The sequence below is a fragment of the Eutrigla gurnardus genome, assembly GCF_963514095.1.
Source record: "Eutrigla gurnardus genome assembly, chromosome: 18".
NCBI lineage: Eukaryota > Metazoa > Chordata > Actinopteri > Perciformes > Triglidae > Eutrigla > Eutrigla gurnardus.
Window position 1 is genome coordinate 22452792 of NC_139929.1, and position 20359 is coordinate 22473150.

Here is a 20359-nt window from a genome sequence, read left to right on the forward strand (position 1 = left end):
TTATGACACTGTCTCCTTCTCTCTTTTGAAGGTGCATATAACAATCCAGCATGGGCAAAATTTGCCCCAACTGGAGCAATGCAGGACATGCTGCAAACAGGTCCATTGCCCATTCGTTCCAGCCAACGAAGTTGAGCAAATGTAGAATGCACCTACAGTCCCATTTTAACAGAGCTGTTAATTAACAAGGTAAAGTCTGAACACATTCTTGTAGGACATGGTTTGTGTGTCACATCCTTCTTGTCTTCTTACCTGATAGGGAAGCCCAGGGCATGTTGTCACACTTTTCAGACTCTTTTTATATATTGTAGGATCAGTGCATTATATTTTTAAAAACAGCATACCAAATGAAAGAATAATGTCTCAGGAAAATATGTCAGCAAGGACTGACTAGTAATTCAATTCAAATATGGTCTTTTGTTTAAGGATATACAATTCACAGATGTGGATTAGGATGTCGGCCACAGCTTCACTACCACTGCTTGTACTGCAGGTCAACATTAGTAAGAAAAACTGATTTTTTTAAACCATCTGGATTTGTGTGAAAAGTCCACCATCCAGGCAACACCGATGCCACCGACGTCCACCAGCCAGGCACCACCAACAGCGCCACCGACGTCCACCAGCCAGGCACCACCGACAGTGCCATCCTTCACTGCACCAGCCAACCCAAGTGGACAGATGAGTAGGCTCTGTGTGAAGCCTGTGCTCAAAAAGAAATGCCCCATATGCCAGGCCATAATGAATAAAAATAACTTAAAAAGGCACATTGAAAGGAAGCACATGGCCAAACAAAAAGATATAACCACCACATCCCACCTTGACAGTGAGTGTGTAGATCCTGAAAATGGGATCTATACTGTCCGGAAATCATTTCTTGGGACCAGTAACCCCCTGCATGTACAAAAGAAGCTGTGGGGGGGAAATCAGCAGGTTTTTTGTGAATCTTCAGAGTGCAAGGTGAACATAGAGCTATGCATGGAGGAGTGGGCTGAAAGCTTACCAGTGTATTCACCTGAGGTCTATAACTTACTGTTCATTATATGTTGCCAGTCCAACATTACAGAAAGAGAAACTCAGAGAGATGGTCCAAAGCAAGTGGTTTTGGAAAGACAAAATTAAAGTATGCCTTGATCAGCAACTACTTGCAACAAATCAGCACAAACCACTTTCCATACAAACCAAAATTGGAACACCTGAGACCAAAAAATGTATCTCTGTTTATGAGCTAAATGTTTCGTACTACAGCCGACTGGAAACAGTGATCGTCTCATCTCATTTTCCCATTATTAGTGCTAAAATACAAAAAAGGCACGCTGCCACAACAACCCCTTTGTTAGGATTATTCTCAGAAATAATATCACTCACCACTGAACTAACTAGCTCCTTTTTAGCTTTAGGATATGCATGTATTTGTGTATATGCAATGTAATATAAATGTATGCCATTATGTATTTAATTCAACTGCCATTTATAGTCAGTATTTCAGGCAGTTCTTGACACACAGCACACCAAATCAATAATTTCCAAACCCTTGCCTTAGAGTATACTTGGTGGCAAGCCATCCAAGTGGACAGTGATGAAGCAGGTCCCTGTTTACCTGGAGAGTGAAGAGGAACAGAAGACCCTCTTCACCCATCTTAAGTCACTCCTAGAGAGAACTCAAACAGTGAAATACACTGACGTTGAGTTTATTTGTGGGGTTCTCTTTCCAGAGGTGAGCATAACCTTGTGCGTGCTACAGAATTTTAAAAGTCGGAATGAATGGCAGATATTTGAAGTTTTTGTATTGATTTTTAGTCAATTTAATTGCTTAAAACTCTGTTTAGGCCATCATATATGGAATCTCATCAGTGAATGCCATTTCATGGGAGGAGGCTGAGCAGGTCTTCCTGGCAGGGCCTGTTATCCATCAAAGGTAAGAGGAGAGAAGTAGGAATTTCTAAATACATTGATGGTTCTTCTATTCCAGTATTTATCATTTTTGTCTGTTTCAGTGAAGTGGACGAGTTCTTCAGGAGGCTTGAAAGGCAGATGTGGAAGAAAGGAGCACTGCTTTAGTATAAAGTGAAAGCCTGTGCAATAAAACATTTGAAACCATTTCATTTCATTCATTTCATTGTAGGCTATGTTACAGTGATGGTTCAGAGTAAAACGCACCCTAGGTAATTTCCACCATGACATCAGGCCAAATACCCCCTCGGAAGCATTTTTAGCGATGGTCAGCATTGGTCAAGATAGCCGCTATCAGCCGAATGGCTTAGTACTAGCCCTATGGTAATGGGGTATATCTCGTAAATTACCCCACTAATAATGCATGGAATGTTACCAAACTTCTGCAGCAGTACACATAGGGTATGTACTCACAAAGCGAGGCATTTGAAAGTTTGTAAGTACACCAGGAGTTTATTTAAATGAACACTTGCCTGATAGCTTCTATCCTCGGCTGCTATGCGTAGACGGCACTTCCGTGTTTACCCAGCCGATACCGTGACGCGAGTTTCACGCGAGAGTATGCCCTATGTGTACTACTGCAGAAGTTTGGTAACATTCCATGCATTATTAGTGGGGTAATTTACGAGATATACTCTATGTACTATAGCGCTAGTACTAAGCCATTCGGCTGATAGCGGCTATCTTGACCAATGCTGACCATCGCTAAAAATGCTTCCGAGGGGGTATTTGGCTAAATGTCATGGTGGAAATTACCTAGGGTGCATTTCACTCCGAACCATCACTTTAACATTGTTTTGTCATTATAACCCCATGCAATAGAACATTTAAAAGCATGTCATTTCATTGGAGGTTAATTATTTATTTAGCCCAAAAAAGTTTAAAAGTGTCCCAAGCCTCACAAACAATTAGATCTTCGTGTTTTATTTGGATTTTATTTATTTATTTAGTCCAAAAGATTTTTAAAAAGGTTTAAAAGTAATTCAAGCTTCACAAACTATTTGGTGTTTTATTTGGACTTTGCCCTGTCGAAAATCCATAAGGGTCCAGACTGGGTGCAGTTGCAGTTTTATAGTCAACCAGTAGGTGGCACTGTCAAAAAACCCCAAGGGGTCTGAACGTGGGTCCAGAAGTGCGGGGGCGGAGCCATAAGTGCAGGGATCTGAATCTGCAGGGCTGCGTTTCAATAACGGTTTGAGTCGCCCTCGCTCACTTGCCCTCAGCCCTTGCTATGACGTCACACGGAGGCCACTTGGAGGGTGGAGGGAAAGAGGGCGGAGGGGGAGTGAAAGAGGTAAATGGAACACACCTGCCCTCGTTCACTAACAGCCCAGACAATCATGGATCAACCACACGTTGTTGGAGTAGCGCTATACTGCCTATTCCAAATTACACAAAATATGTGGAGACTCATTTCATTGAGACGAAGACGTATTCTGCGCTTGATGGCAATACGTCGGCTTATTTACTTACACTTGTAAACGTTGGGCTCTGCCATAACTCCGCAACAGACAGTCTAATTGCACAATTTAAGAAAATGAATTAAATTGAATTCTACTTTCTTCTTCTTCCTTGGTGGTGAATAGACAGCAGACAATGGTGTTTGAGGTTCATTATCGCCACCGCATGGACATATTTTTCGTGCACCACTGCAATGCATTGTGGGTGATATACAGCTCTGAAGTGGCCATCGTTGTTCACTCGATCACTCAGCCCTCAAGGGTCGATCTCACGGAGTTCACTTCAGCTGTTCAGGGAAATGGAACAGCCCTTAAGATGGCGGCGGGGATTCCCCCGAGGGCAAGTGCTTAGGGCAAGTGAGCGAGGGCGACTCAAACTGTTATTGAAACGCAGCCCAGGTCTCCGGGTTTGCAGCGACATACTATTGCTTCGAGGACGTTGGATATTTACTGGCAGGGGGGCGTGAACACATGCTGTGTTCAAGTGCTCCTCTAAAGCTCCGACATAGCCAATTCAGAGAGAAATATAAGGATGGAAACGTGAAATTACGTGAAATTTTATTGCAAAACCGAAAATACCTCAATTCACAAGTGCGTATTGAACTGTGCATGGCATACCGTACAGTTCAATATTATATTGAGAACCGTGGCATCCCTAGTGACAACCCTAAAATTGATAGAGACTTACTTATGTATATGATGTTACTCAGGGAACAGGAAAATACTGCTAGCATTATGCATGCAATAACAACAAACCTATTGTTCAATCATTAGAGTACAACTCTATTGTATGATTACAGTGGGTAGTTTAAGAAGCACTGCTAATATGGGTTGATGGGTTTTGGTAAGTCCAGCTGAATGGCAACATGACAAGTGATACTGGGGTGAGACACAACCAGCCTGGGTATACCTTGAGGGCCAGTTGATGAGGGAATCGGTGGCATCAGTCTGGAGGAACCAATCAGTGCTCAGTTTTGCCCTCGCACTGTTCCAATGGAAACCCAGTGGGAGATAAACGGATGAGTGGGTGGGTAATAGTGTAGATTCAGTATTCGGCCATTTTTCTTGGAGCACACACACAGATAACACCGCTACATCATACACCCTTGACTTGACGTTAAGCCTGATGAGTGTCAGATGTGGTTTGGACCCCAGCAGGATCCTGCTAAGAATACAAGTTCAACTCTCTGGTTAGACATTTCATTGTTATTGTGGTAAAGGGAGAAGCATAACACATAATACGAACAATACATTTCTTATTTCATATTTTTGTTAAATTATGACAAAAACACACTATATGAGATCAGTTTTGGACCCAGATTGCACCTATTTTATGCAGAAAAATCCATGTTATAAATGCATCTCTGTATCAAGAGAAGCGAGAAGAGCTGTATAACCGAGGTCTTATCTACTGAAGCAGATATTCAGAGATAAATGCAAAGTCACTCCACCAAACAAATCCAAAAGCCAGACGAGTCATGCTGGCTTTCTGATGCTGCATTAAGACACATAGCCGAATCAGTCTCATTTAGCCAAGACCTGAGCTCAAAATAATCTATGAGAATGGCTCTCCGGTCCAGAATGTTTCTGTATGTCATGAATACAGAGGGAGAGAAGATAAGAGGGGGAAACCAGGAGGAGGGAGACAGGATTTCATAAACAAAACACTGCCTTTTAGTAGGGCTACTTGGTCTACTGATCGAAAGATTTAATAGGTCAGTCTAATCAGATCAGGTAGAGTCTTGCTTTACTGCTACAGTCCTGTCTGTCAATATGTCTAATACCAGAGTGGTCTCAAAAGGATCAGAGCATAGAAGAGTACTCTGATAATTTGGTACATCATAATCATTACAGGACAGGATGTCCTGGTAGCCAAATACCACACACTGTAAGTGATACTGTACTGACTTTGAGTTTACACACCTGGAAGTCCAAACGAAGGTTCACGTTTTTTGTTACATTGTAAACTTTTGATCCACTTAGTTTTAGTTTCAAATTGCAATTATGCAAGTGCACTCAAGAACTCTACATGACAGAACTACGTCCCGCTGTCATCATATAATCATCATCATATAAAACATTGTCAGGGAAAGACGAAGGGTTTTGCCGGTTTCTGAACACTCTAGCTCTCCTAAAAGACCCTCTCAGTCCTGGTGGAGAGTTCTGCTTTTTTTTTCTTTCCTTAAATCAACTTGATTCAGGGAAAACGACTGTAAATCGCTACAAATGGATTCTTCTAAGGCAGGTGTGTCAAACTGATCCAGTAAAGGGCCGCTGTGGCTGCAGGTTTTCATTCCAACCAAGCAAGAACACACCTGATCGAACCAATCAAGGTGTGTTCTTGCTTGGTTGGAATGAAAACCTGCAGCCACAGCGGCCCTTTACTGGATCAGTTTGACACACCTGTTCTAAGGGATCTGTAACTACACTATACATGCACACCGGAGCAATAGAAAGAAGATGTGTATCACGTTGATTGGCAGCAATTGGCTAAGAATACAAGTTCAACTCCCTGGTGAGACATTTCATTGTTATTGTGGTATTGGGAGAAGCATAACATGCAATAAAATATGAACAATACATTTCTTATTTCATGTTTTTTTAAATTACAAAATTCAAATGAAGTGATTAAAGTGATGAATGGTGATTAAATCGGAATCTATCTGCTTCAAATCACCACTAATAGTTTTAAAGATGACCCTTAAGGAAAATAAACATTAGCTGTCTCTCGAGCTCTTTAAAACCAGATGATGAAGTGATGATGAGCGCTGCATTTTTTCCTCACAGTCCTATTTAGTAGATGCCTAAGTTATTGAGCACTGGAGTTGCTAATTAGTATTGCCTGAAGCAATGAAAGGATAATTCCAGTTAATTACAACATTTTGTGTAGTTATGTCCAACATTTAAGCTACTAGTGCAGCGCCGTAATGCAGCCTTGGTGCAAGCCATATACTGTATAAGAAGTGTATGTAGTCATCACCACATTGGTTTGCGGGACTACGGTTTTGAAACCTGGAATTCGGCATTTTGGTCATATTTGGACAGTGAAGGATCAAAGGTGGATCTGACAAACACAAGAGGCAGAGAAGCACCCCAGGCAGCATCCTTACTGGATCTGGATCCATGTGGATTCTGGTGTGAAGCTGGTAATGAAGTAAGCTTCATAATTCAAGGTCAACTTTACAGCTAAGTGTTGAAGTCATCTTAGTAGCTAACTGCATTGGTAGCGACCTGTCAATCACAAGTTAACACGCCTTAAAGCAACCCCCTGCTTTCTGGTCTGTTGAACTCTAAATGGACCATAATGTACTAAATGAACATCATGCTGGATTGAAGAAGACTTGAAACTAGAGATTGAGACATAAACTCTTCTATACAATCAGACTTCTTTTTGCAATTTTTTTTGACTAACCTACACCAGAGATTTCCACCTGGTCCAAGCACAACTACAAGAACAGCATAGTGTTTTGAACTTCAACCACAAAATCAGTCTGACAACTAAGATTATAACAGCAGACTGATAGGAGCCATCAGTTCAACTCAAACTGGAACTCTCATGTAAGGAAAAACCTGGTGCCGCTATCAACATTGGTGAACTTGTCAAAGAGGAACAATTCTCTTTAAGAATGTGGGATCAGCTACAGAGCCAGAGGTTTACTTCATCTGAACACCCTTGGAAATAGCTTTTCTGAACCAAATAGCAACAGCTTGGCTATTGAGAGTTCCTTTGGGAATTTAAAAAGTAGAGCAATTGGCTTTTCTAACGGATCCACCTAAAATCTCTGGAATAGAACACAACGCACGCCGTTTGAATTTATCTGCCTTGTTTTTTCCAAGCCGACCCATGGGTCTCAGTGTGAGAGATTGTTCCAAAACAAGCTCAGGTTGCCTGACCTGGTATGAAACCACAGTCGTGCCAACAGAATGACCTTGGACACGTGTAGACAAGAGGGACAGAGATGGAGGGAGAGAGTTTCAGCCTGATGAATAATGCTGTCACAGTGAGTCCATCTATTAAAGTCAATGACACAGCAGTGTACTGGCCCACATTGGAAACATTGAACACTGTGTATAGGGATTTGAAGGGAAGATAGAAGAGGAATTAAAAGAGGAAGGGTCTGCTAATGAGATATCAAACACAGAGCCAGTTTGCAAAAAGACAGAATAAATGCCATAAATTGGGAAACCAGAGAGAGAAACTACTTTGGATATAAATAGGGATAAACAAGAACAGGGGCAAAAAGGAAGGTGATCTGTCCACTCACCCCTGTCTGCTGAGGATGTTGTGTGCCTGCTGCTCGATGAATAGGTCTCCAGGAGACACCCCGTGTTTAGGGGATGAAAGGGAAAGGTTCCTGCCCAGCTTCGGTGAACTGGGTGGCATCCCTGTGACTGAATGGCCCTTGGCGGACACTCTGGCAGCTGAGGACAATGACGTCACATCCATGTATGAGGAAGAGGATGGAGGCTCGGGAGCAGCAGCTCTGCGTTGATTCTCCAGGTTCATCAGCCTCTCCCTCTCTGAGAACGAATCCACCCTGGTTCGGCTCATCTCGTAACCCAGGTCAGGGTGGCTGTGCTGTGCCGCTGTGCATCCCGCCCTTGGGCTAGTGGCAGAGGTACTGGTGCAGTCCCCCTGGATTCGCCTCTCTGAGCCTTCCGACTCCTTCCGGGTGTGAGTGTGATGGGTGGCTTGGTCCAAGTCTGGCTCCTGATCTAAAGAGATGCCGTATCGCTCGGCCAGTTGCCGGCGCCGCTCCGCCTTGTAGCGGGCGATGCGTTCCGACTTGGACTCCAGCTCAGGGGCACTGGTGGTGGAGGCGGAGGTGTAGACCGGCTCTGTGTGGATGGAGGACTGAGGGTCAGGTCTGAATAGAGCTCTGGACTGTTGCTCTGGAGCCATCAACTGCATTTGTGGGCTTTCGAATTCCTCCATGCCATACCGCTGGAGTGTAACTAGAGGGCAGAGAGAACATAATCAGTTATCCCCATAGAAACACAAATAAAGAGTCAACCTACTGTCCTCATCTCACCACCACAGGGCTCGCAGGGATCAGAGGCCCTGGTGTATCGAGGCGTGTCCTCCTCCAGAAGACGGGTGGCCACCAAGTTAGGCAGCAGAGAAGGATGCACCTCAACCTCTATGCCCTCCAGACGCCGAGCGATACGCTCCTTTCTACACACATACCGACAGGAAGGAAGCAGTAATCAGCCTCTGAAATGTTATTATCCACCACAAGATTATCATTACCAGAAACACTTAGCATTTTTATACACTCATGGTCACCGTCCTACCTGTTCATTTCCCAGTCACTTGTGCTTGTGGTGATGCCTTCAAATCGTTTCCTTAATTCAGAGACTAAAGAGAGAATAAAAATACTATTACAGCTCAATTAGGACATGAATCTGTCTTGGTCGGGGCCATCTTAACCAAACCAAACTGTCTTTAGGACAGTTATGGATACTAACATGTTAGATCTGGGACCAGATGTCTTTTTTGCAATGTTCCTATTCAAGACTGTGTTGTCTAATTGCATTCAATAGCATTTTATTGCACCTAGTATTGAATCTGTTTGTACATTTAATTACATTTTTTTTAATACTTCCGATCTGATTATGCTTTTAATACATTTAAGTGAAATGTACAAATAACTAAATCTTAAACATTTCATTTTGATCTGTAATCAAACTTCCTTGACTGAAGTTGCAGAAACACTACAATTTTGAATGTGTCTTTTTAATGTATCCGACATATGACAGCAGATCACCTACTTATTGTAATCAACGTCCTAAAGGTATTTGATACAAATGCTGGAGGTCCTGATTCACAAATAGAGTCAAAAAGAGTCCTGCCCCTTCCGGTGTTTAAAAAAAAAAAAAAAAAAAACCTTTGTGGTAAACGGCAAAGAACTAATCATTTAATTTCATCGTTTTAATTTTAACCATAAATTACACATATGATGTTTGTCAATTTAAAATAGAATTATTCAAGTCCAGAAAGTCACAGCTCGTCATCGTATCATTTATTGTAGTGTGAAACCGCTCACACAGCCGTAACTCACCAACACAGCCGTTAACTTAGCTACGTTCCACCACAAATGTAACTTTATTTCAGCTGATGAGTTTTATCAGCAGGAACCAGAGGTAGGAAGTAACAAAGTACAAATACTTATTTTTGTATAAGTATACTTCTACTAAAGTAAAGAACGTCTGGACTATTGAAATCTCAGCTATTAACTCTAAAAGCTTAAAAAGGTGGCCATAATTGATATTTTCATATTAACAATTATTGTCATCTACCCAAGTAAACTACTAGAGAGTTAACTTCACAACAGCAAAAAGTTAAATTGTGGCGAGGGATTCGAGAATGAGAGGTTTGTCGGTGTCTGAGCTCAGCGAAGCAAAACACAACCAGCTAATGTCATCATCTGAAGTTTACCCATAAAAGTTAGAGTTTCAAGACTGAATGCTGTGCTTGCTGTGATATTTGTCCATCTGGGCTTGCTTCTTGGTGACCAGATTTCCATCTTATGCATAGCAATTGGTCTAATTTACAATTTTCAGATCCACAGCCTTTCTCATTGTCCAAATCCGAACTTGTATAAACTGAAACATACAAAATTGTTCACTATTCAGCAGGACAGACCCACAAACCTCTATAGGACCAGCTCACTTTATTGGAAGTAATCGAGCCAGCTAAGTGTAGCGTTTCATATTAAACAACATGTGAGAACTGTGCAGAAAAACTGGTTTGAGACGCATCTTAACATGAATCCACCTGGCAAAGAGGCTGCTGTTGCACAACAGTGACTTTCATACACTCTGGGAAAGTTGACATTGAGTGGGACATTTGCAAGAGAATTTAGAAATTACCCTGACTCACCTTTGGGGAGATTAGCCAAGAGACTAACATCTATATCCTTGGTGCTTTTTGCTGGGTCGTCTTTTTCGTCGTAGGAGAATTCTTTCTGGAAGCTGTGGGGTGCAGGAAAAATACCAACTGTTATTGAAACAGGGCTGAGATGTGGGAAAGTGTGGGATTTGTTTATGGACTGACTGTGTAAGCAGTTCTAAGGGGCTCAACTGAGTTGGATGGAATGGTCCATCCAAGTCATGAAAAAACGTTGTTGGAAGGAGAATTTGTTTGAATGATGCTCAAGAATCTAGTCAGTCAGCCAACGGAGTATGGATGAAGCCTCACAAACAAGGAATTAATCATCTGAACAATACATTTGGATTTCAACCTGTAAATGTAATCAAGTCTTGAATCTCCAAGGGTTTATCCTCAGCACACCCTCAGACATATACACACCAAATTTACTCCGAGAAACGAACTGAAGTCATTTATGGATTTGATTCAAAACCACAAAGTTACAATGCTGCAGTAAAAGAGCTGGCAGGAGAAGACTGATGTGAGGAAACAGTCAAGAATTCAGGAAAATGACTTTGCGCCTTTGTCCATTCCAACGATCGCAGAGTTGTGAACACACTGATAAACAGAGACATCATAGATCATATTCTATCATAACGCCATCTGTTTTTATGACCCATGTCTCGGCTAATTCCTTCATGCACAATGTTTTCAAGTTGCAGCCACGCCCACACACAGTGGAGCTCCTCCTCGCTGCTGTAAACTTTCTAAATGTGTAGACCTGGTGGTGGATTTGACACCCGGCCAACAACACAATGCTGAGCAATCTTACTAGTGCTGCAGTAGGTAGGTTTGCTGTGTGGCAATTTTACCTTCTCACTGAGCTTGGTATACTGGCTCTGAAGAACCCAGGCTTTATTTGACACCCTGACATCTGTTTGGTTCCACAATATAAAGTGCTACACTGAGGCTGTGTTTAATGGATCTCTCCATGAATCAGCCTCAACGACTTGAGGTCTTGATGGTACTTACATTAAAACACCACCTCCTCAAGGTTTTTGTTTGTAAAAAAACATTCTGGCGCAGTGTATGTATGTATCAGTGTCACAGTCTCTTTTTCAGTGCTACTAAGAACATCAGACATTTAAAGATGCTACACATAGGAGCCTAAATATGTTGATATTCAACGATTCAAATCTCTTCAACGGACTGTTTTCATTCACCAGGTCATTAGCAAGGTGAAGTACCATACCAGAAATTAAAACCTGATGAAACTAGTTGACACACCAGGTTCATTTTTAGCATCCCTTACCTCAAAGCTCTCTTCTGAAGCTTTCGAGGGTTGCTTAGTTTGATGGGGGTCTCACTCCCATGTCCTGTGGACAGAAAACAGTGTAACATTTGGCCATGTGACAACGCTCATTCACCAATTTAAAATTTTGAGCAGCAGACTCTTCGGTTTAATGAACAGACACATTGCAAGGTTAACCAGTCGGCAGGTCCTTGGCACAGAAGGAAGCAAGTGATGTGGTCGGCAATAATCTGCCTGCCTGACTGCATCACATCAAATAAGTGATCTGTGTAGTTAAAAGGCTTGCAGCCCTCCAACCCCCAACCACACAAACAGCAACAAATCATCCCTACACACAACATCCAGAGACTGTCTCCATCTTAAATATCAGTCTATGTTTGCGATGAGCTCATAGCTTCGAGGATTTGACAGAGGAGTGAATTCATGTATCATGACATGGCCGCTGTGAAGTCTGATCAGACGTCAAGGTTGCAGTGCAGCCGGGAGGAGCCGAACGCATCCATGACATTGGGCGGTACTTTGATACCCAACATGAATAAAGATGGAGGACAGCATGAAGAGACGGAGAAACAATACTGTATACCGTGATGAAGCTGTGTGAAGAAACCACAGACTGTCTAGAAGTGGACGTAGTCGTTGTCATTGTCCTTTTGTTTTGTGGACTACGGTATTAAAGTAAACTTGAATTTGGCATTTTGTCTGTCGCCATCTTGAATTTTGGCAACAAATGAATGGAAGTGACCATATTTGGACTGCGGAGGATCTGACAAACACAAGCAGCACTTACTGGATCTAGATCCATCTGGATTCTTGTGTGAAGCTGCTCACAAAGTCAGCTTCATAATTCAAGGTCAACTTTACAGCTAAGTGTTAAAGTCATTTAGCTAACTGTGGCTAACTGCGTTGATAGCGATCTGTCAACCACAAGGTAACCCTGCCCCCTAAAGCATCCCCTGCTTTCTGGTCTGTTGGACTCTAAATGGACCATAATGTACTAAATGAACATCATGCTGGATTGAAGAAGACTTGAAACTAGAGATTGAGACCATAAACCTAACAACCATAAATCATGTTTACAATGTTTACTAATACATCAAGAGAGAAGTAGGACCATTTTCTCATAGACTTCTATACAATCAGAGAGGAGTCGCCTCCTGGTAGCCAGCAGAGAGAATGATAGTTTAAGGCAGTTCAGTTTTCAGAACTGGAGGTTGCAGGTTGGATAAAACAGGAGTGAACAAGGACCTCAGAGTGGCCAGAGCTGCGCAATTTCGGGGCAAACATGTGGTCCCACTTCCAGCCCATCCGAGTTCACCCCAGGGCTACGTGACGCCACCACGACTCCCCCACAGCTCCACCCAAAACCCTAACTTCTCCCCAGACGCCACCCACCCCTAACCCAGATATATTAGTCCTTATTAAGGATGTTTGGGTTGACGCGTTACATCACCCGTACTTCATTTGTGAAGAAAGAGCGCTGATTTGCAGAGGGCGGCATGCCTGGATGTGTTTGGGGACAGACGTGTATTGTTTCAGCTGGCGGGGATACAGCTGATGTAAACACGGCTCATTCCTTGCGAGCCTTGGATGATAATCCTGGTTATCCGAGCCGTTTGTGTTTTCTTTTGTATTCATCCAAAGATTACATAGACAAAATTCTACTGGAAATATAAAAATATAAAACGATGGTTAAATAGATTCGTCTCTCGCAGAATTTTCCCACTGACACCTACGCCTAACAGATCTACAACTACAAAACAAACCAGTTTTGTGTGAGCGAACAGAACTTACTGTAACACATAAATAATCATGTAATGTACCATGTTTCAGTCACAACAAGCCCTGGCTAGTAATGTTAACTTTAGGACAAGTTGACTAGAAACACCATAGTTATCTCCGCCAGGAGGATCATGCGAGCAGTGGTGTGTGTAAGTGCATGATGGTGTCTGTCCGTCCACTACTAGTCTTGATTCTGCTGCAGCAAACTGCATCATATTTTGAGTGGGCAGGTGTGACTGCATGCTCAAAGACCTCAGGTGGTTTGACTCACACTACTTCTCTAAACAGTTTTCATTGCCCGTGTTACACTGCCACTGACTGACTGCTAACTCTTTACTCACTACTCTGACCACTAACCGCTAGCGATAACACGGAGTGCGCTCACTTTTACTGTTTTGGACGCTATGTTTGGCTAACAGCTAATAAAACTACCAGCACACACACGCTGCTGAGTACTCGGTTGCTGTTCCGCAGCCAGAGACACTGTAGTGGAAAAGAGTTAGCTTGCTTTTGTGTCCGGCTAACAGCTAACGGAATGACCAGTACACACAGGCTGCTGAGTACGCCGCCACCACTCAGCTGGTGCCACGCAGGCACTTTGTTTTAGACAAGATTGGATGAAATATATACAACGGTGACTTTGAGCTGATCGCCTGCATTCATCACCCCTTGTTATTGAGTTTGAATGAAGTGTGTTTTACAATGCCTTAAGGCCCCCACACACCGCCCAGACGTCCAACTGCCTTATCCGACCACTCTCTGCCCACTCTGTTGCCTCTCGTCTGACCCGTTCGGCAGAAAAGTTGCGTTGTACACACCGCTTCGACGTGCTTCCGATGACACAGCAGCGTGTACGTTCTGCGCTTGCGCGAGATGCAATAAGCCTCCTTAACAGCGGGTGGCGCTAGTCTCGTGCCAGTACTCCAAAACAGGAAAACAGGAAATGACGGAACGGAGTGCAGATAAAAACAATGCACACACAGTCTTGGTTCAGTATTCGTTCGACTCGAGAAGACCTTTGTGGACTAAATACTTGGCATTTCTGGAAAGATGATCCGGCTAGGGTGACACTCGCGTTGTGTGCTCTCGGGCTCATTATTTTACGAAGACGTCGTCTCAGTAGGGAACGAGTAATACGGAGTTTACCATCGTCACTTCCGCCCCGCCCACACACCGCCATTGGATACTCTGATTCGCTAGCACACCGCCAATCAGAGTATCCAATGGCTCAGACGTCCAACAGCCCACCTCCTCAGACTTCGTATGCTCAGTCTGATCAGACAACGTCCGCGCGGCTCCGAAAGCTTCCGACGCAGCTGTACACACCAAACATATGTGTTCCCGACCTCGTCCGAGCCTCTCCAAACGCTTCAGACGTCTAACGGTTGGGCCGGTGTGTTCCTGCCTTTACAGCCCACTGGTTAATTAATTGCGTGTTGTAGTTCAATACAGCAGTGGTCGTTGTCGACATACCTGGCAAAGACCTGCACCTTTCTACTTTTGGTGCTATACATGTCCTTTTTTGGGGGCTGGGGGGTGAATGAGCACCATAAAAAGTCCTGCTACATTAGCTCCTAGCTACCACGGCTGTTCAGACAACAACATTGGTTACTTTTGATACTGAAGATAACATTTAAACATGATTTAAAAGCAGAATCTGAACTCCCGAATAAGGAGCAACATCTTAGATAACATTCCTGGCAAAGGGCTGATTCTGGCAGTGTGGTGCAAATTTTGACACAAGTCTGGTTCCATGACAAAACGGATATTTCATATTTTGGCCACTATGACCAATAATCATGATATCATTTTACTCACCCTCTTGTGTTAGAGATTTTGGCAATGTGGCCTCCCGACAAGTACAATGTCCCCTTAGTTTTTCTCCATTCATTTAACATGCTTCAATGCTAGCAAAAGTAGCAAATGCAATGCGATAGTTCTTGTTTCCCAAGTTGCAAAAATAAAATGTTTATGCACACTTCAAGATAAAGAAAGACTCGGTAGATATATGGTGCTACAGTTTCTATGTAGTTGCATCTTCAGGACTTTCTTTGTTTGATTCTGTTCTGACTGTGTTTGAACTGGTTTCTGTTAAACTGAAGATCTTTGAGAAAACCTGGTAGCCAGAAGTCTTTTTCCTGATTGACATGTTTTTGCCAGAGCACATGGTTTCCCAGCTCTCTTCAACTCAGGTGGCGAGGAAAATATCATATCACCAATAGTCATAAAGGTGAAAACATTGTTTGCAAATACCAGAATTTCCCTTCAGTAATAGTTTGAAACAAAACCAGATGGCACAGTAAATGTTAATGAGCAGCTAGTGTGAAAATAACACATTTTGCATCCCTCTGGGGCAGCTGTCTACATATAACTGTCAACATATAGAGTTCCCCGTGACCCAGACCTGTATTCCTTCTACACCTCATACAGCCTATATGAAATGGCATGTGTGCCATCGGAGGCGACTCCCTCAGAAAGCCTCAAATACATTAGTCATTCCAGACACAGGCATAAAAACCTCCACAATGATCACAGATGTGGCAGAGCCTTTGATGCTGGCTTTAATCTACAGAAATACTATGGCTGCAATAGCCGGGAGGGAATGCGCCAGGAATTCCTCAGCACCATGGCCCATGTGTGTTGATGAGGCTGTAAAAGCGGCTCAACACTGATAAAACATGAGGATAAAATGCTTTCATGATTCAGTGTGTCATTCACACTCTGAAGTGAGGAAAGCCTATAGGTGAAGGTGTGAACGCACAAAGACTGTACGACGCTGTATCCAAAGGAACTGAGCTATCTCTGTCAGCTCTGACTAATCTAGTCAAACCTCACAGTTAAAAGGCAAGAAAGAAATCAAGAAGACTGGATGTCAAACAGAAATGCTCAGTGTCCTCACATCCATTGTGCTAACCAAAGAGGCATCAAGGGCTGAGCATATGTCCAAATTGAGATACAGGATTAACTTCCATTCCTGGGATTACGACAAGTCCAAAAGGAAATGTGTCACACTTTAACTGTCTGCATTACATCACACTATACGGGACATGATCGTGCGTGCATGTTAAAGTCTTAACATCCCCCCCTGCCCCAAAATAACAGTTGCCCACCCACTATGCCTCCCCCTGTTGATCTCAAGCCTGATTGAGAGATATTTAAGAAGTAAAGCATTAAATAAACAGATGGAGAATCAGAAATTAAGTGAGGCCATGGCTGCCAACAGTAGGTTTAACAAAAGGATGTGACAATAAGCCAATTACATCTTTAGCACTAATAACAATGATTAGGCTATACAAGCAGCTCAGACTCAGCTCAGACTCAAACAAAGTGCTTTCCAGAAGAGGTGGATGGGTTGTCACTAAAGGTATACACAATTAAATACATAAAATGTGCATATGACATAATGTTATACAATAATAACACAATAAAAGAAAAGTAAAAATTAAATAAGAAGCTGGGAGAAATTATATCTGACAAGAGGGCGACGGAAATAAGTAAAGAGGGGACTATGGGGGTGCCTCAGACTGAACTAAAAGCCTCAAACTGGGGGCCACCTGTTGTGGATCCCAGGCAGTTTAGTGTGGTGAGGCCAGATCTCAACACTTCGCTTGCTCACACACGCACGCACGCACGCACGCACGCACGCACGCACGCACACAAAATATTCCTTATAAGGGTGTTGGGAATGAGAAGCATTGTGGCTTGCGCACAATATGGCCGAGTGATAAGTTCTTTGCCATGTTTGTGCTGATAAGAATACGACAGGACTTATAACGTACGTATTGATAACCAGTCACAAATGAAAATGACTTATTTACATGAACCTTGTAAATGAAAACATTTACATGAAAACATCTCTGGTACATCTCTGCCCTTAATAGCAGGCCCCGCTGATCTGTCTGTCCACTCTTGTGGTGTCATGTAAAGTGTCTGTTGTTATTGTTGTTTATGTCATATATTGTTGGTGTGCATGTAGTGTCTGTTGTCGTCTGTGATGTGTAATGTACTGTCAAGTAAAGACAAATCTCCCTACGGGACAAATAAATCTAAATCTAAACGAAAGATTTAAAGTGTCACTTTTGTGATGCTTTGTAGAGAAACTCAGTTCTATAAATTGTCGATTAATTAAGTCGTTGACAAAATCTGATGATTGTTAGTCGGCCAACAATGTCTGTGGTCAACAACGGCCCTAAAAGGCAATATTTGGTTCATGAAGTGCTCTTGCCCTCTTGAATGTGCAGCCCCGATGACTATTCACAGCACTACAGTTGTTGGGACACCGCTAGCTAGCAACATGCTAGCATAGAATGTGCTAGCACTAATCAGACACTAACCAGCTTCTTTTGTCCGTGTACTGATCTGTTGACTATCTCTGGCATTTTGTTCTCAGGTTTGCTGCCAACTAGCTATCCTGCTAACTGTTAGCTCATTAACTAATGGTAGAATACGTTCAGCCAATTGTATTATCCCAATCCTCTCGAAAACTGCTCTTTTGTTCAGCAGTTTATACCTCATCAGAGGAGGTTCAGTAAAAGTGAATGATGTAACAGAGCTAATAAACTACACGAGTGGTTTCCATTTTTTACTCTCAGGCATTTTGGTTTCTTCAAAAGGTCAACACCATCAAAATAGCTTGCTATTGGTCAACAGCACAAATGTTCACAAATTCACGAAAGTCAATGCCGACTAAATAAGCGTGGATTCACTTAACCTCTGCAATGGAGTCGTGCTGCAACAACATTTCCAGAGTTTCTATATTCTTTACGGCAACAGATTTTTTTAGGAGTGAAACAGGACAGGAGGCGGGACATAATGTTGGGAGGAATCTGATTTGATTGTTAGATGAGCTCACGTCCTTCTCAAGCTTGGATGGATGAATGGATGGATGGATGGTATTATATATTGGTTGAAGTTCATAGCTGATGCAAGCATATGTGGTTTTCAGGAAGAAGAAAAAATATTTTGATTTAAAAATGTTGTCATATATTGTTTAATACAATATGACAGGCGATGCGATCTAAAAGGGTTTAAGAGAAATGTTTCATTTCAGCTCAACTTTAAATGCTGAGGTGACTTGGTCCTTTGACTTTGGGCTGACTGGCTGGTTAAGCTTCTAACTGGATCTCATTGGAGGTTTAGTTTTTTAATAGATTAATGTATTCTATAATAATAATGAGAGCAAATTGAGGCCATGAAAACATTCATAATGTCGGCAATAAAATGAGTTTAGTGATTAGTTATCCAGCCCCCTTGGTAAAGCCTATAATACAACCATACATGCAAGTTCACTGTGCTGAATCTGAGTCCAAGTAGCTGTGGATCCTAGAAATAGCCTCTTCCCTTAAAACAATCCCCAGCGCTGTTAAGAGTCCCTTATCTCTGCTACGCCGTGTCTTAAGAGGCTACAGCTGCAGTGCAAGGAAAGCTGGCTAGGAAGCAGGAAGGTGAGTAGACGGGAAGATAGTCTGCAGCTTGTTGCCTGCCAACTTCTAAGTGCTCAGATCCCCGGCTCCACAACCAGAGTAACCTGTACACAGGCTCTCTGCCTAAGCTTCAAATCTCAGCCCCAACTCCTCAGCTGCTCTTACCTTGGCTGCAAAACTTGACATGAGTCAGGTAATTCGAGATCCACGGGTTCCGATACATTTTCGGAAAAAAAGTCGGGGGAGAGGGTAAGACAGATGAAAGATGGGGTAGAAAGAGGGGCAGCAGCTGAAGATGAGATGCAGCTACAAAAGCAGCTTGTCAGTGCTCCGGAACAGATAGAGAGGGAGACAGAGGGGAGTGAGGTAGCGTTAGTGAGAGGCAGAGGAGGGAGGGAGGGGAGAGAAAGAGCTGCAGTGCCGCTACATATAAAAGGTGGTCCTGGTAGACAAACAGAGGAGTGGTGAATCTGTGGCTGCAGCTCTGCCCGTTCTGAGATCCACTTCTCCACACTGGTTCCACTCACTAACCACTCAGGGCTCACCAGTGCCCGCTGAAGCCGCAGGGCTAAAAGCTGCTCAGCACGGGCTAAGCTCATTAGCCAAGGCAAGCAAATTAGGCCCCATGCCTACTACAGATGGAGCAAATGGTCCTGCAAGCTTTAGAAAGAGCCTGGTAGGCGCAGAGAGGAAGAAAAGAGCATGAGATAGTTAAGAATTGTCCCAGGAGAGGGCTGCCTTCCCTTGGCTCATGCACATGAGCGGGATGCCAAAGAAACCGGTGCATAGCGTCAGAAAAGGAGGGGAGAGAAAGAGTGCACAGCCAGGGTGGATGGGAGGAGAAACGAAAGTGAGCAGGGGAGAAAGACGAGAAAGTTAAAATGACCCTCTCGACCAGATGAGAAATTCCAGTCATCTCTCAGCAGGGACAAAATAAAAGGAACAGCATGCAGAGAGAGGGAGAGGGAGGGAGAGAGAGAGAGAGAGAGAGAGAGAGAGAGAGAGTGAGGGGGAGGGACAAAGAGGGAGGGAAGGAGAGCAATAGAGAAAAAAAGTTAGGAAGAGAAAGACAGAGTGAGTAAACAGTGATGAGACAGTGCTATCATTCCTAACTATCATTCACAGTTGGGTTGATTTAGTGACTGTCATACAATTATTTAATTTTAACACACTCATCTAAAGTATGTGTGTCTCAAAGTCACAGTGAGCATAAACCCACCAAAACCAACACAAAAGCACTCGCAGACATGCTCGCTGCCTCGCCGACGCATCAGTGTGACGGTGACGTGCTTATCATTGCACTGCGTCCCAGGGAGGCTGGCACCGAGCCCAGCACTGCCCTTCAGACGACAGACGGAAAAACAGTGAGCTGTATCTTATCTTCCTGCTGCATACTAAGAGAAAGCTGTCACCGCTGAACATGCGGGCGTCAACATAAAGCAGATCTGGTGAATGGAAGGGGTCACACACTGAGAAGAGGTGGTAAATCCCAGTCAGTGTGCTGACTCAGGGATCTCTGGCTCAATCACTAAACTGATCCTGGTGACTAAATATATATATA

The 20359-nt window shown here is 43.2% G+C and overlaps 1 protein-coding gene across 4 annotated transcripts in view; it reads right to left on the reverse strand.

Moving 5' to 3' along the window:
- The window catches only part of svila (supervillin a), a 77820-nt gene extending 58154 nt beyond the window's left edge, over positions 1 to 19666 (reverse strand). For 2 of the 4 annotated variants that reach the window (XM_084033784.1, XM_084033782.1), the window contains exons 1-7: positions 18964 to 19665; positions 11597 to 11660; positions 10297 to 10388; positions 8709 to 8772; positions 8447 to 8589; positions 7679 to 8369; positions 4324 to 4398 (exon numbers count right to left, since the gene is read on the reverse strand). In XM_084033784.1, the coding sequence (XP_083889910.1) occupies positions 4324 to 4398; positions 7679 to 8369; positions 8447 to 8589; positions 8709 to 8772; positions 10297 to 10388; positions 11597 to 11660; positions 18964 to 19021 (1187 nt within the window). In that variant the 5' untranslated portion in view covers positions 19022 to 19665. Of the gene's footprint in view, positions 1 to 4323; positions 4399 to 7678; positions 8370 to 8446; positions 8590 to 8708; positions 8773 to 10296; positions 10389 to 11596; positions 11661 to 18963 lie in introns of all 4 variants that reach the window. The other 2 variants (XM_084033781.1, XM_084033783.1) reach the window with 2 other exon arrangements.
- Positions 19667 to 20359: the final 693 nt, after the last annotated feature.